At 43.5% G+C, this 16,872-nt stretch overlaps 1 protein-coding gene across 4 annotated transcripts in view; it reads left to right on the forward strand.

Annotated features, from left to right (window-relative positions):
- Window positions 1-116: 116 nt before the first annotated feature.
- tacc2 (transforming, acidic coiled-coil containing protein 2) overlaps window positions 117-16,872 on the forward strand; it is a 48,200-nt gene continuing 31,444 nt past the window's right edge. For 2 of the 4 annotated variants that reach the window (XM_035662912.1, XM_035662916.1), the window contains exons 1-6: window positions 117-293; window positions 2,101-2,201; window positions 2,982-3,047; window positions 6,916-7,151; window positions 8,153-8,263; window positions 10,086-16,451. In XM_035662912.1, the coding sequence (XP_035518805.1) occupies window positions 2,169-2,201; window positions 2,982-3,047; window positions 6,916-7,151; window positions 8,153-8,263; window positions 10,086-16,451 (6,812 nt within the window). In that variant the 5' untranslated portion in view covers window positions 117-293; window positions 2,101-2,168. The remainder of the gene's footprint in view (window positions 294-2,100; window positions 2,202-2,981; window positions 3,048-6,915; window positions 7,152-8,152; window positions 8,264-10,085; window positions 16,452-16,872) is intronic. The other 2 variants (XM_035662915.1, XM_035662913.1) reach the window with 2 other exon arrangements.

Genomic DNA, 16,872 nt, shown 5'->3' on the forward strand with positions numbered 1-16,872 from the left:
AACCACCCTAATCAGATCAGACATGGCTCCCCCAGCTCCAGTTCGGTCTCCTCCCAACTCTCCCCCCTACCCCCTGTCCTGTCCCCTCTTCTGTCCCCGTCCTTGTGTCCACCCTCCGTCCTTTCTCTACCCACTCGGCGTGCAATGCAAAAATAGCAACAGAGGGACTGGGGCTCCTCAGAAGAGAGGACAGAAACAAACACTGGCCTCGAGTCCGACAGTAAACAGATTGGAGGGGTTTGTGAAAAACCTGAGGCAGACACTGTGTGTGGAAAAGTCTCTTGGTTGCAGTGGTGAGTAGTTTTGCAGCATTGGTGCAGATTTTAGATTAGTTTGGTTTATTGTAGTCCCTCAGATGGAGGGTCAACATATGAAAATGGAAGGACACAAGGGGGTTGTTGAAGCTTGTTTTGAAATTTGTGTGACTGTTTTGCTTTTATTAACAACTCAATTGATGTAGTATGATGATTTCAATGTGTTTACTATAGCTGCCTTGGCCAGGATGAACTTCATGTACTGTGCAGTTTGTTCACCTGCTTTCCTCATTCTCTTACTTTACTAAAATATATTATATACATTATCTGAGAAATATATATATATATAATATTCTATTATATCAAAACTCATAGTATAAATACAGTGTTCTGTTTAATATAGAGGTTGTGTTCCTGCTGGGTTTTATGCCAACGCAGGGGTCAGATACAGGGCAGGAAACAGTAACCTCATACTCTAGGTGTCTAAGCAATGATATATGGTGCTCGTCCAAACCCAGGAGCTTACAAGATGCCTCTTGTTGAATGACTGACAGGCCAATGATGAGGTGAGAGGATACCTGGCACCAGTCTAATCATATGATTTGCCCCGGTGCTTTTTGTCCTGCCAGAAAGCCCAGAAACACCGCCAGTCAAAGTGCACACGCGTCCACACCGTACAGGCTGAAATTACACCCCATTCGCACAAATAGAAATCAGGCCAGGCATGGGAGAAGAGTTGCTACATCATAGAAAGTGAAGATGTGAGGGGAAACACAGATATTATTTTCCCATGTGATAATCATGGGAAATATGCAGGACAAAAGAATAATCAAAAACAGAAATAATAATTAATAAATGAATAAACACATAACTGGAATAAACAGCACATTTGTTTGTGTGCATTACAAATTGTGCACAAGGCTGGAATAAAGTCTAACAGCAGTGGACAGTGCAGAACTCTATTTATAAAGCCTTACATATTCAGGTCAGTGCTTTCTGACTATACACAGCTACCGTATAGTCCCTGCAGTCATATGAGGAATGCACAAACAACCTTCCTGTGGCACGAGTGTTTACTGCTCAGCTGCAAGTCATACAACAAAGAAAGGCTCTAGTGAGAGAAAAAAAGAGGTTGATAGGGCTACAAGAGTGATTCTACATATATTTGATATACTATCAGTCCATGTGCTGTCTTTTTCTTAAAATCACTCAAAATATAGTGTTTATATAGTGACGGATTTGAGATGCTCCTGGATAATTTAAATAGCCTCGTGTTCATTAACAGACTGAGCCCTGCTGGAAGCCAAGAGACACCACAATCTGTTACTTACCGCATGAGGATTACCTTACAGAATTACCCATCCTCAGTCACTGTGTCAGTATGCTACAGCCACTCAGCCACATCACATCCACAAAGTGACTGCATGTGAAGATGTTTTTTATTCTAGGAGGCAACGCCATTTTTTTGACGTAAATTAGATCAGAGGGGGCCTGCTGGTCATTGTAACTTAATGCATCTGGAGTTGAATGTGTCTTATGTACTCTTAAAGTGATCTGTACAATCAACTTTTATATCAAGCTGTTCTATCAAAGAAGATGCTGTTCTGCTTTTAAGCCCACATCAGGAAAGGCAAAGCCTGCACTTTGGTCTGGGAGGGAGGTCTTGCATTACAGGTTCCCTAATCTCTAAAACAACACACACCATTCCCCTTCCCTGCAAGTTCAACCTCATACCAGAGACCTCTAATCCTGTTGAGCATGAGTCTGTGACTACTGAGGGGCCACAGATCCCCTGTTCCCCCTGTGTCTCACTGGGGTTTGTATGCTGATGGTCCTTCTGTGTTAGTGTCTTTCAGCCAGCTGATGTGAGAGGCTGTTGGTTTGGGCAGTCGTGGCCCTGCAGCTGGCTGAACCATGGGGAACGAGAACAGCACCATTGAGGCGTCGGTAAGGGCAAGCTTGCTGGCTTTGGATGGCTGGGATTTGCTACTTGCTGCCCCCGTGCTGCTATACATGCCTTGAACTCTTTGGTACGCGGAGGACTAACAAAACTAACACTTACTGGCATAATTACTAACTGCTGGCTTCAGTAAAACACATGGGATTTGCATGGAGCTGTAGTCTTTGTGTACATTCCCATGCTTAATTGAGGCTTGTCTAATTAGCGTTTAGAGAACATGCTTTGTTCATTTTGTGGTTGACTGGTGTAGAGATAAAGCTAAATATTAGATGCCATGACTCTCAAAATCCATGATCTGCGTTTACTGCTACACATCATGATACTTCCAAGCTTGCTTTCTTGCATTTTATAAAATCTATCATCCCTATTATGGTTGGAAGGTCATTAATGTACTGAATTTACTGATTTATTGTTGCAATTAACTTGTTTTACGAATCAAGTTTTGCCGTAATTGTGTACTTTGTAACAGAAATGACAAAAATACAGATTGAAAAACAATGATTTCCACATGTGACTGGAGGACCAGCAGTGGAATTAAGGATTATTTTAATAGGATTAACGTAAACATTTGTCTCATGAGCTATAGACTTCTACAAACCATGTACACTGGACCTCACTGAATGTGGCTGAGTGGGGTTTAACATTCTTACCTTTTACCTTAAAAACAATGGAAATTTATTTTCAGTGAATACCACTACTGCCATATTCTGTACAGGAGGTTTTACTCTTATAGATATCTTGTTGAACTCTTTCATTCCCCATTACAGCCAGAAGAGGGCGCTCCAGAAAATGTTGTTCTGTTTCCACCTCAGGAAAATGAAAATGACCTACAGGTACAATGTGTGTGTGAGAAAGAGTGTGTGAAACCTTGAGGGAATATAATCTTGTGTGTTTTCCTCCTTGATTGTAAAGGGGCCCAGACATAGTGCTGCTGGGGGACATCTTGTGATCTGATTACAACTTTATTCATGAAAAGCAAAGTAATTAGATTTAACTTAAGTACATGGTGGTACACTGTGAAAAGGGACTGATTTCAAACCTCTTACCTTCCACATTTAAGCCAGTGTCACTTGAGGTGACACAAATGTTTTACAGGTGTGCTACAATGTTAGAGGTGGTTTCATTTTATTCCTTTTGACAGCATAGCTTGTGATTCCTTGTGATTGCAATGCTCTTTGCTAACCTCATCTGGTTTTGTAACATTGCTGTGTATTTTGTTTATTTGTACAGACTATTTGTCTGATCCGGGAAGAGAAAAGGTCACAAGAAATCCCAAGGTGGTAATAATTATATTGTGCTCGACTTAATATCCAGTACAAATCAGCCACAGGAGACATTTACTAATCCCCTAAGACACTCAGTGTACTGTCAGTAGGAACACAGGGTATTTAAATGGCCATGTGTACTGATGACGTCACACCATAGCAACACAGGGAGGTCAAAGTTGATGAAGAGCTTTTATAATGCACGAGGATGTTGTCTGTGTCTGTGTATATGTGCCTATGTGTGTATGTAACCGAAGCCTCTAGGACTGTAACCTGATCCTCTCTCAGGGGGTCACTGCTGGCCCGAACCTTGGCCTAATTCCCAGCATTCACCTGCAGAGGCACTGTCAGTCAGTGCAACCAGCCAGAAGACACAGCAGCAAGAGAGGTGGGGGAGGAGGCCTGGGCAGAGGTGGATAGGGAAGGACTGACGACAAAAAAGAGGGAAGAGAGGAGGAGGGAGCTGGGTGGAAAGAGTGTACAGTACAGGGGGAGGAGTATTCTCAGCCCTTCCTTGTGGCCAGCCCAGTCAAGTTAGTCACTCCCAGCAGCAAGAACTGTGTTTGTCAGTGCGTGGTAGTGTACTGTTTCTAGACTTCACACACACACACACACACACACACACACTGCAAGAGCTTGAGGAGGCTCATGGAAATTTAACAGGGGGAGTGGCAGCAGCAGAAGACAGGACGGGACTGTGGAGAGGAGGAGGAGGAGGAGGAGGAGGAGGAAGTTAGCTGAGTCAGTACAAGAGAGGAGAGGGAGCGTCATCAGCATGTGTTGCAGCATGTTTGTGTCGTCCTCTGCCCCCCTCAAAACACAGAACCCTGCAGAGGCTGCCTGTGCAGAGCTGCACTGCACTGTAGAGTCACCTTCAGCACTGTGGAGCACGCTGCTGGGTAAGTGCCTCACAGATGACAGTGGGATGAAACTTGTCGGGTGTGTAGTCAGAGGAGAGAGGTGTACTATTTTACACAGGACAGTGGGCAGGATAGAAAGAGTGTAAGCGTTGGATCTGTTTAACGTTTCTGTGTGTGTGTGTGTAAGAGACTGCTGTTCATGATTAGCACTGCCTTCTATCTGTTTACAACAGTCATGTGTAAAGCATTAAAGTTGTGTTAGCACATGGGCACTGACACATTGAATTAACAGTGAGTATTACTTACTGACTGTTGGACAAGTAGCAGTTTCCAGGCAACCTCAGCTTGCTTTCTGTTTTGTTCCTGTGGGTTAATTAATAACAGACAGTGCTTTATGTGTGTATGGGGCCCAAACTAAGTGAAACAAGGGCTTTTCCACCTCACTAAGCCTCCAACATCTTCACAAAATGGTCAATAATTTGCTGAATGAGTGTTGGCTGTAAACTTGGACATGCTATTAGCTATTCTGAGTTTGATATCAGTGGAGGGGTTAGTTTGTTGTCACTGTGACATTAGATGAGAGAGTTCAGGCAGGAAACAGGAAACCCAAGACATATCAACATACAGACATCTCATGACTAAACTGGGTTCATGTCTGCATGCATGACTGGTAAGGTGTGGAGGACGTTTTCTTTTTTATCTGATTATGTAACATTAATATGAAGAATAACAGCAGTAGGGAGATCACAGGCTTTCAGAGTGACACTCTTACCTGCAGCGGAGCTTTTTTGAGTTCTCTCACTCTGTTGTTCTTTAATGTTTTATGTTCTCTTGTTTTTTTCTGCAACCAAATATGTGGCCAGGTTTCTTCTGAAAAAGAGCAAAGCAGTAGAAGTCTAAATTAGTACGTTTAAAAATAACTTGAGCTCCACAAACACAAATGTGAAGAGAGAGGCTACATAACTGACAGTTTTAAAGGCCTAGTACAGCCAAGATTTGTAACTACTTTTATAATCGTGTTTGCGTTAGGAACACAAGAGATCCTGCATCTGTGCTTGATGTGTCACACAAAGGAGGCTCTTTGTAGTGGTGACACAGGTGAGGCCATAGACTCAGAACCTGCCCAATACACACACAGCTTTACTTGTTCATCTGTCTCCAATATCCACATCCAGTAAGTAAACCACTGAGGTGAAATGAGAGCAAGATGTGGCATTTTGTAATCCATCTTGAAGGACGTGATTGTGTGTTTTATTTATTCAGTGTGATGGAAATTTTGCTTGAAAATGTTTCAAAGAATTGATTTTTATTCATTGTTTCAGCTTGTCGTGATAGTCACCTCTGCTTGAGTGCAGCCATGCTGTCTACTAGTGAGTCATAAATAATGAATGAACGGATTCAATTCAGAATCTCAGCAATGGACAGCATTACCACAGCCGCATTGTATCCTGTACTCACATTGTGAAATCAACTCATGTCCTAATACACTAAAAACAGGATCTCTCTGTAAGAAACAGCTCATGCCCACATTTTCCAAACTACTGAATATTAAAGGGCTGCGTTATCTGCATGTCTATGCCTGTGCAAGGGCACATCTGTTTGCCTGCACCTGCACACCTCAGTTTATATCTAAGTGGGTGAAATAAGGGAAACGTTCTCTTCTGTAAACTGAGTTTGCCTATGTGGGTGAATTTCCATCACATAGTGGATCCAGAGTTGGGCAATGTTGCTGCAACATGATGCCCCAGCCAAGTGTTGTGGTGTGTGGCTGTGGCTGGACTCTGTCCATCTGTCAGCCAGCGGGACAGACAGAAAGGAAACACAGCCAAGGCCAAGTGCTCCATGTATTGTCTGCACATGAGCTTTCAAGTCAGCTTAAGTCACATTTTAAATGCAAATCTTTTCAGGTCAATTTAGAATGTGATTTGCAGGGATCAAGGGACATCTTCATTATTTACCCAAGATAAAGGAAAAAGTTAAAGAATGAAAATGTCATCTAAATGATCTACTCTAGACAATTATTAAACCACACTTATTATGCTTATCACAGTCCAGCAGAAAGGTTTGTCTTTTGACACCCTGGAAAAAAGGATTAGCAGACTTCCTTGAGAGGCGTTTCTGGTGGAAAAGACCACTGCAATGACCATATAGTTAATGTAATAAGTTACTTTTTAATTTTTAAATATGTGTATTGTACAGTGTAAACAAAGCTGCAAAGATTTGGCTCGTGCTCTGATCCTGGTATTAAGTCTAGGCTATAATGCTGGAAATAATCCTTTTAATTTAAGTAGTATAAGAAAAGCAAGTTCAGAGACAAAGATAAAGTGTCTGAGTGGAAGGGAATACTCCAGTCAATATGACCTATGCATTACTATACAAAAAACACTTTACTTAATAGTTTAACACGTGGGTGGAGTTATTTGTTCCTGGTGTTTGGCTTTGAGCATTAAATTTGTAGGTGTTCCCGTGTCTGTCGGCAACATGCTCACACTTGTTTAAGTACACACACTATCATATATAATGCAGCAGAAACTCCAGCGTGTAGCTCACTACGATGGTGTTTCGCTGTCCAACAGGCTGAAGCTCATGCTGAGAGTTTGACCCAGAGGGACAACAGAGCGCTGCTGACTGAGGCCGAAACCAGCCAACAGAGTCTGCTGTCTCAACCAGTTTTCCCAGTCATCACCGGAGTGGAGGAGACTAGTGGTGCAGCTGGAGACAAGGAGTACAAGGATGAGCTTGAGTTTCCTCATGACCTGCTGCCCAGTCTAGACTTCAGCAGTGAGCTCAACATCTGGGAGTCCTCGCTGGGGTAAGTTTACGGGTTACACACACACACACACACACACACACTCGCAGACACACACTCGCAGACACACACTATCGCACTTCGTCTCGTAATGTCAAGATAAAACTGTCACTTGATATCACAGAAAGAAGAAGAACAAGTTCTTGACTTGGTTTTTGGTGATAATTACAGTTCTGAGGAAATCTGAATTATGATAATATCTACAGTTTTTGGCCCTTCTTCTCTGACTGGTTTAAAGTGTGCCGGGCTCATTAGGGAAAAGGTAACATCAAAGTTTAGCAACATTTGGATCAAAATGTGATGACAGTTGGGGGGTTGTTTGCTTCTGCTGCCAGCACTGTCAATCAAAACACACCCACACAGTCCATTTTTTCTTTTTCTTCTCTAAACTCTTAATAAATAATAATAGTGCTTTTTTTTCAGAACTTTACCTTGTATTGCCTTTTTAGTTTAGAAACAAAATAGGGGCTTTGAGTTGCAGTATGTCAGAAATTCACAAACCATCCATCAATATATGCTCTACACCTGTTCATGGCCTATCCAGCCATGCATTGGCTGAGAGGCAAAGAAGCATCCTGGGCAGATTGGCAATAAATTGCAGGGCTAACACATATACAGACAATAACAATGTGAGTAGCTTTAGTTTCCACAGGGATTCAGAAGTCTTAACTTTACTTCGACTAAACTCGCCCAAAAACTTTTTACAAGAAGCAGTCTATCATACGGTTTATCATAGTGTTTAAATTACCAAGGTTATTTTCCAAGGTACAAAATGATAGTATAGTGATTAGATACACCAGCCTTCACTGGAAGATGCAGGTTCATCAATAAAGTATCCTATTATTATTGCATTACTGTATAATATTGTATTGGATATTCATTTTGCTTGATTTATGGCTGTATGAGAACAGATATGTACAGATTATTCAGTCAAGGTGAAACTTAATCTGATATTGATCTTCTTGCACGTGTGAATGTATGTGTACTGTGTACGTGTGTGTTAGCAGAACTCAGAATAGCTCAGGTGATAGGAAATGTGAGCAGGTGAACCCCCTGCTGGCGGGCCCGCAGCATCACATGGAAGTCAGTCAACCAGTGGTGGTTCTAGACACAAGGTACCACTCAGCATGATGGGGGATAGTGGGTCATCTGCTGTGGGAGTGTGGTGATGAAGAGTAAAAGCAGAGAGCATGGAGTGGAACAAAAAGATGACAAGTTGATTGAACGTCTCTAACTTATAGTTGACTGTGATGGATATCAGTGTTTGGGTGTTGTCTGCCTAAACAGACTTGGCTTGAGGTGTGGTCGTTTGTTTTTTGTCATGCTTGGGTTAATTATCTGCAGACTGACTGAACATTCTGTTGCCTGGCATTCTGCTTTTGTCTAAGTGCTGAGGTTAATTGCACTAATTTGTCTGAGGCTTTAATATGTTCTGACAACCTGACTCATTGCAATAGTAATTATTATTGCTTGTTTGAATGTGTGAAACTGGGAATTTAAAGTAAGGGTGACACAAGAACTAATTCCACACATTGGCACATATAAAGCCTTAATATGCAAATTCTGTGAGAAGCCGCCACAGGTATATGGCAGACAACAGCTTGTTGCATAGCGAAACTTGCCAGCTACAAACTGTTCAGTCTATTTTGCTGCTCCGCCCTTTAATAGGGATTGCCAAGTGAATTAGATACAGGCTTGAGTGGCAGGTTGGTGAGGCGAGTGAGCCATCATGTATTAACCAATCACATGGACTGACACTTTGTGACATTATGTCCTTACTTCATTTATACTTCTGGATATGAATAATGACTTTTGTGAGTGTGGTTGCTGCATGTATTAGAATAATAGATACTGCGTGGGGAAGATTTCAAGATACCAGCTGATGACATGAGTAAGAGACTAGGGCATTTTATAACTAAATAATGATGGTGGGTCCATACACTGAGTGGGGATTAAAGATTAAGGTGGTCCAACTGCATTTTCTTTTACTGCTGGCTAATTTCTTAGCAGTGACTCAGCAATTACAGCTGAATGGCTCAAAGCTAGGCTAACTGTTGAAAGACATTTACTCCCAGCCATTTAAATTATGATGCTAACTTTGTACTTTAGGGAAGTATTTTGCAAGGCAATATTTTAAATTATTGTAAGGTTGTTTCTCTGGTGATGTGATTAATTACCATTAAGGGAATGCAATTATTTATGTAACATGGTTCGTGTAGCATTTACAGTTACTGTTTAATAATCACTATCCTTCACATAAAAGTATTGTATTTTAGAATTGACCTAAAGAGTATTCCTTACAGTGGTCAGGGTGATGGAATAGATAGTAGTGCTAAGTATACACAATCACTACAGCCAAATGGAATAAAGACTTTTCATAGTGGTTGCTAATCTATTTTACGTTATATGGATGCTGCTACAATTCTTAGTAGTTGCTACAAGTTTTATTGTAACATTCATGCTGCAAGTTAGTGTGAGAAAGTTCCAACACATCACTAACCAATCAGATTATTTGAATGAAACCAGTTTTTATTATTAAGCTTTTGGTTCAATTAGACAATCAGGCAGTCACATCAACATTATATTTGAAGGCTTGTTGTTCGGGGTGTTGCAATTGCACGCATAGCAAAATTGCGTAGGTGCTATTTGGTGTGATGCCTAAATACATTGTGTGTTTTGGTGTGCATGAACAGATCAATGCGTGTTCATTAACAGCCATATGCTCAGAAACAGCTGGTATCATTTCTTGTAGGGGAATGTATATTTTAGAATACGTATCCTGAGCACAGTTGTGTGCTGTGTGTGCATATTGTAGAGTGCAGTGCCTGAGCATGGGTTTCTGCTCTGCCAATAGCAGCGCTTTGTGGCATCGTGGAATGACCAGCTGTCTGCCTGCCAGTCCAGACTCTTAACTCTGTCACCCTACCCTCGTCTCAGGCCTCATGACAGCGACCCAGTTCTCACAGATGCCCAGCCTTCACCATGGCCTGCTGCCACACCTTACCCGGATGTCCGGCCTCCGACCCTTCCCCCATCCTTGCTCCTAGACTGGGAACTCCAAGAGGCCTTCCAGGAATGTGAAAAGCAAATGGCCTCACTGGGCATACTTAATTCCCCAGAGCCCCCCAGCACCATGCCTGAGACAGTTAATGATGTAGGAAAGAAAACCGGAGAGGTGATGGTTAATAAGTCCAATGAGTCATCATCACTGCCTCCAATAGTAGTCCAGCCAGGGCATAGCAACGGGGGCCATGGAAACAAGAGTACACACGGAAACAGTGAGGCAGCAAACAGTCAGAAGGATACAGTTGTGTTTAGTTTCAGGAATTACATACTGGGCACTGAGAATAATTCTGGGGCAGCAGAGGTCGAGAGTGAAATAAAAGCGACACAGAGCCTGGATAAATGTCCAGAGATTAAGCCAGAAAAAGAAACAGAGATAGATAAGCAGATGGAAACACCCCCGCATACACAATTAGAAACAGCAACAGATTCATTTAAAGAAACCCGAAAAGATGTTGCGTTGACTGAGCGGAGAGATAATCTAAGAGAGAAACATGTTGGTTCTAATACAGTCACTGAGGAAAATGGCACTCTAGATTATAACACAGTGATTAAGGAGAAAGGCACAGAGGCAATAACAGAGAATGTAGACAAAAAGAAAGAAAATTATAGTGATGGGTCCAGTATTCCTGTTTGTATAGTTGAAACTGGAAAGAAAGATGACTCAGTTAATGAAACATCTGGGAGCAGTAATGTTCATTTAAAGGATAAAGATGCATTATCAGAGATGCAGTCAGAGACACGGACAGTAGCAAGCAATCACACTGAGGAGGACCAGGAGTCAAAAACAGACAAAAGGATGAATTCACCAAGTGACAAAGAGGCTGAGCAAGACAAAAAGACAAAGAAGAAAGAAAAAAAGAAACAAAGGAAAAAGAAAAAGATGGAGAAGAGTTCAGAGACTGAACAGCAAGAAAAAACAGTAGTGCAACCTGAAAATGATATTCAGGGCGTGTCACTCATAAATGCAGGAAATCACAGAGATGCATTGGCAAATATTGATGCAGAATCACTGTCACAGACAGGCACTCAGACTGTGATTTGTGGGCAACAGCCTGGTAATGGGTTTGACTACACACAACAGCTGAGTCCTGGGGGAAAGCCCAGCTCCAGCCCCCCACTATCATCCTCTCATAGCAGGCAGGATCATCTTACTGACTCAGCCTGTTCACCTGCAGCCAGCCAGGCTCTTTCACAGAGGCCCCATCAGTCAGATAACCGCAACCATACAGATGTCCCATGTGGCATGAATCACTGCTCAGACGATAGCCCTCAGTGGAAGCAACATGAAACAAGAGGTGTCATCAACAACCAAGATACACCCATGACATATGTCCAAACTACAGTTATCAGTCCAGCTTCTATAGCTGATAAGAGATCAGAGTCAGAAACGGAGAAGGCTATAGTTACCTCAGAAGCAGTGATACTCACACAGGAGAATCAGAGCCCACTCTCCAACAGTCAAACTTGTGTGGGAGAGAGTGGCGTGGAGAGTGCCCTTGAAGAGGCTTTAGTGGTGGTTGCTGCGTTGCCACTGACAACACCCACGATGCCAGAAGTGATAGAAAGCAAGGGAGAGGGAGAAAGCGTGAGGCGTGATTCACTGGAGAGAGTAGCTACTGTAGCAATCGCAGAGAGTGAGAAAGCAGTAGGAGAGAGAGATTTGGAAGGAATAGAAAAGTGCTTCAGCTCTGCAGACGGAGAGAAAGAAGGACTCCTGGACAGCCTTCCTCAGCTCTCAGTAATCTGTACACAGGGAAAATGCTCACTTGCATTCTCAGCCAAAGAGGGACAGGCTGCATCTGAGGAAAGCTGCAGCAGCAAAATGCCACAAAACTCAGCTGAGACTGAAATGAAGGGACCGAGAGAGACAACCGTTCACAGTGCAGACACAGAGATCTCACCAGCTGAAGAGGGAGCCAGAGAAAAGGAGCCACTCCGGTTAGAAGCCTATATCAATACTTCTCCCCTTGGGCTACTTACTAGTCCTGATCACAGTGTTGCCGGATTGGAGGAAGCGGGAGGAGGAGGAGGAGGAGGAGGAGAGGAGGTGGTAGAGAAAGGAGGGCTGGCTAGAGAGCACAGTTCATTCAGCCAGCCAGAAGGCTCTGCTAGTGGGGTGTCATCAGTCGAGACTGAGACGTGTCCGCCCACCGATGTTGCCGAGTCACAGCTGAAGTCACAGAGCTGGAGTGAGCCGATTGCTACCATCACTGAGAGCATCTGCACTGAAGAGGACCGTCTCTCTCACCCCTGCCAGGAACAGCATGGTGCAGCAATTTCCCCTCTCCCCACTCACCCTCATCAGAGCTCCAGCAATACAAATGGAGGGGTAAGGGCTGATCTCAAACTGAATTTGATTTCAGAGGAAGCACTGTCTTCGGGAAACTCTTGTGAGGAGTCATCCACCACAGAGACAGAGAGAAACTACAGCCAAGTCTCCCTGTCTTTAATCTCACCTCAGCCTTTGACTACTTCACAACAAATCCCAGTCGATCGACAAGCGAGCAACAATCAACAGGTCCAGCCTGAGAGTAGCACAACAGAAGTCAGGACAGCCGAAAGTGCATCTGAGTTCCAAGTCCAAGCCAAGACCCAGAGCAATAAAGGTAGCCCTGCTATGTCTGGAGTGGGTGTGTACGTAAGTAATGGCAGTGGACGCAGCAACAGAGTTCATTTTGCGGACACTGTGAAACTAGAGGGCAGTTCCTCTGTGGATCTCAAGAACATGCCGGAGCCAGCTATGAAGTGTGCCTCTTTGCCTCCGCTGACTGTACATGAGAGTTTGCATTATCCTGTTGTTGAAGCCAGCTACACCTTCCCAGACTTCCTCAACTTGAAGAAGCCAGAAATCGCAAATGCAGCCCCTACAAAGGATGATCCAGCAATATGGAGCCCAGCTGACTTAACAAAGCCCCAGAATGATGTGCAGTTGGACAAAGGAGATATAGGGACTAAAGATACCAAGGAAAACATTAACATAGATCAGTTAGGTAATGAAAACTTGGAGACAAACACTGTGGATTTACAGTCTGTGACCAAGGCCTGTCCAAAACAGCTTCCATGTCCTACAGAGAAAAATCAGACTGGTAATGAAGAATTTTTTGACCTTTCTCAAACAGCAGGAAATGTTATCTCTGAGTCTGATCATGTAACAGTTGAACAGGAGTCAACAAACGTGACAAAGCAATTTGAGGCAGTAACAGAGAAGGATGCTTTAAATGAGTGTTTGTCAAAGGAGAAGCATATAGAAAAGTTACATGAGCCTCAAGGCTCAGTCAAGAGTGGCCAGCTTCACGAGTCACCTTTAATAAGCGATGCCACTGTCATTCTTGAAGAAAAAGAAGGTAATCAACAACCCCTGTCCTCATGTTCTGTGCTTCCAGCTGATGATGTTACCAGCAAGCCTTTAAGCGATGTCTCCACTGAGTTACCTGTTGGGCAACTCTCTACTGACCTTGACTTCAGTTCAAAAGCTGAAACCGTGACCATGACCGGCACAGCCTCTCTTCAGACAAAACCTAGTGACCCCAGTGATCAGCCTCCCACCCAATTAAATCAAACGCATCCTTGTGGACTAGTTACCACAGTTCCTCTGGAGGCTACTGACGGGTCCACAAATGATGAGTCAGTGACTTCAGAAGTGACAGCCTCTGACCAGTCAATTCCTGTTATCAGTAATCCTGCTTTTGTGCTGCTGCCTCCTGGCCCAATGTTAAGTCATTTGGAGTTCATTTCTGACTGTGATATCTCTCTTCCTGAGCAGATAGATAACCACATTGCTGATGGTGGCAGCACCAATGTCTCTGGAGAAGTGGATGGCAACAAGAGCAGGGAAATTACACAAATATCTTCAGCACAGGATCTGGAGCACAGTGATGTCAGTGTTAAAGCAGATGAGACGTGTCCGAAACTGGAGGCTAGAAATGATGCTAAAGAGTCTGTTGTTAAACTTGAAAATTCTGCGATTAACAATGTAAATATTTCATTCCCACAAGAGGAAAATCTGCCTCCTGGTGCAGTGGGTTTACTGGAAAAGGGTGGATCTGATAATGTAATTTCTCTATCTCGTACTGAGCCACACTCTACCGGCATTAAACCTGTCATTTGTGAACCATCTATTAAGGATGACCTCATTAATGTCAGCTGCCCACTCATCTCTGATCTGCCTTCCAATGAAGCTTCTGATGAAATTAAACAGGACAATGTAAAAGAGAAACACAAAAAAGGAGATGAGACCTCCGTGCTATTTGAAGGGGAAAAGAAACAAGTTGGAGAGTCAACAATGGATAATCAAAAGGAAACAGCAGAAAGCAGCAAGCTACAGACAGGAAAGACAGGCGCAACACCACAAGAGAGCAATGGGCCAGATAAAGTGGGTGTAGAGGAAATTGGAGACCTGCAGCCACCACATAAACATAAAGTACAAAAGACTGAATCACCAATAAGGAATATTAAGGAGGAAGGAGAAAGGAAGAGTGGCACTGCATCTAATAGCCAGAGAGAGACTTCTTCCTCATCTCCTGACAGAGCAGCAGGGTCATCTGAGGACATGCCAAGCGCTGAGGTAGAGTCCGGTAGTGAAACTCAAACTGTTTATGACCAGAGTTTGTGCCAAACTCCGACAGCAACACTGGAACGCAGCTCCGACAGGGACACAGCACCAGATTTGAGTGCAGCTCCTGGCCAATCACAGTCTGCACCAGATCCAAACTGTTTTGCTCAGCAACAGGAGCAACAGCAGCAGCGTCTGGCATCCAGACATCCCACAGTGGAGATGTCAGGTGGCTGTCTAGAGGGGGGAGAAAAGACTAACAGGCAGGTCAGGCAGACCCAAGCAGTGGTTCCAGGGGTAAAAGGGGTAGCAGAGGAAGGAGATGGCTCTGTCGGGAGTTTGTGTCAGTCAGGAAGCAGGGATGAGTTGACAGGTGATGACAGCACTGGCAATAAACGAGTGATACGTCTAGAGAAAGGCGAGGGAAAGAGAGCACAAGCTGCACCAGTGGTTGACAGGGTTTGTGTGCCGTCTCACCTTGCCAGTGATTTAAATGAGAGTGGAAAAGGTGCTGAGAGAAATGCCTTAGTTGACATGGGGATGGTAACAGCTTGCTCTCATGTGATTGACACAAGACAGGGGATGGATGAGAATAAAAGCCCCGAGGTAGGGGTAGTTGGGTCAGCTACACATTTAATGCCAGACATTGAATTTGTGAGTGATCTGGGTAGTAAAGGTCAGCAAAAAAGCAATCTATCAGCTGCCTGTCAAGACCAACACGGAAAACCTGAGACCTTAAAGAACACTGCTGTATCTGTTGAGTCTAAATCACAGGAACATGAGACTTCACCTTCCCAAATCTCTGTTTCGTCAAAGGTCAGAACAGATAGTCATGAAATTCATACGGAAAGTGCAAACCAGGCTGAAGAAATTCATTCAAAAATATGCAGTACTCTGCCAGATCGTGTTGTTCAACCAGAAACTGTGAAAAAGGATTTCAGTGATGCCACGGCAGTGAAACGCAACAGTAGTGAAACTGAGGAGTGTGAAATTCAGGATACAGTGTGCAAGCCTTTTGAGCTCCAAAGCTCCAATGTAACCTCAGCCACACAAAGCAGCCCAGTAGCACAAACAGCCATAAAAGGCCCTGATGTAGAGGAGATCACAAAGGAAGATAAAGCAGCTTTGGACGAAGAGAAAGCCAGCAGCCAGGGGAAGGGACGAAATGATATAAAAGTCATAAACAATGAAGCAACAGAAAAACAAGGGGTCGTAAATCTAACTGGGAGTGCTAAAGACAGTGGCTCGGGATTAATTAAAGACAGTGGGGTGTCACACAGCAGCACTGAGATTGCTGTTTGTCACTTTGAGGAGAACGTTGGTCTTTCTAAGGCAATAGAAAACGACAGTGATACAACAGATAAAATAACTCCAGATGTTATCACAGTCCCATCCCCAGCAGATTTTGCATCGACCCATGAAGTGTCGTTGGCAAAGCCCCAAGACGATATTGTGGTATACCCCATTGCTGCTGCTTCCCAGTGTGAGGGAATATCACTTGAAAAAGCTTCAGCCTGCATCTCTCCTGTCGAACAAGTGTCTGTGAAATCAGAGGCTGTCAAGGTGTCGGAGAGTCCTGCTCCTGGACTTACAGCCCAAGAACTAGATACAAACTGGATAAAAGCTCTAAAAGAAGCTGCATCCCATTCTCAGAGTAAACAAGAGAACACAGTGGAGACCTCAAGGTAAACACGAAAGCATGTTTGTGTGTGTTTGACAATATTATGAGAAAATGTCTTAAGAATAGAGGAGCACAGACATGAGATTTCATGATAAAAACCATGTCGAGGGCCATAAATGCCTTGTGTCTACATGTGTTAGACAAAGGTCAGTGGAGGTCATCATGGGCTCCCCGCTTAGTGTGTTACACAAAGTAGCACGTTAGCATGCTGTCACATATCATCTGCGCAAGTACATCACAGAGAGAAAAGCACATGTGTAGTCTGTTCTGGGTTTGTATCACAGCCACATTAATCAGAATCACGACTAAACAATTATAGATTGGGTAAACAAATTTCTTCATTTATGTTAATAGTTCAGTGGGTTGTAAATCTGTGCTCTCTTTTGGGTTAATATTCATAGATTTCGGCAGTTTTTTTTCATCTT

This window comes from Morone saxatilis, unplaced genomic scaffold, assembly GCF_004916995.1.
Source record: "Morone saxatilis isolate NCDOM2014 unplaced genomic scaffold, NCSU_SB_2.0 Contig19, whole genome shotgun sequence".
Lineage (NCBI taxonomy): Eukaryota > Metazoa > Chordata > Actinopteri > Moronidae > Morone > Morone saxatilis.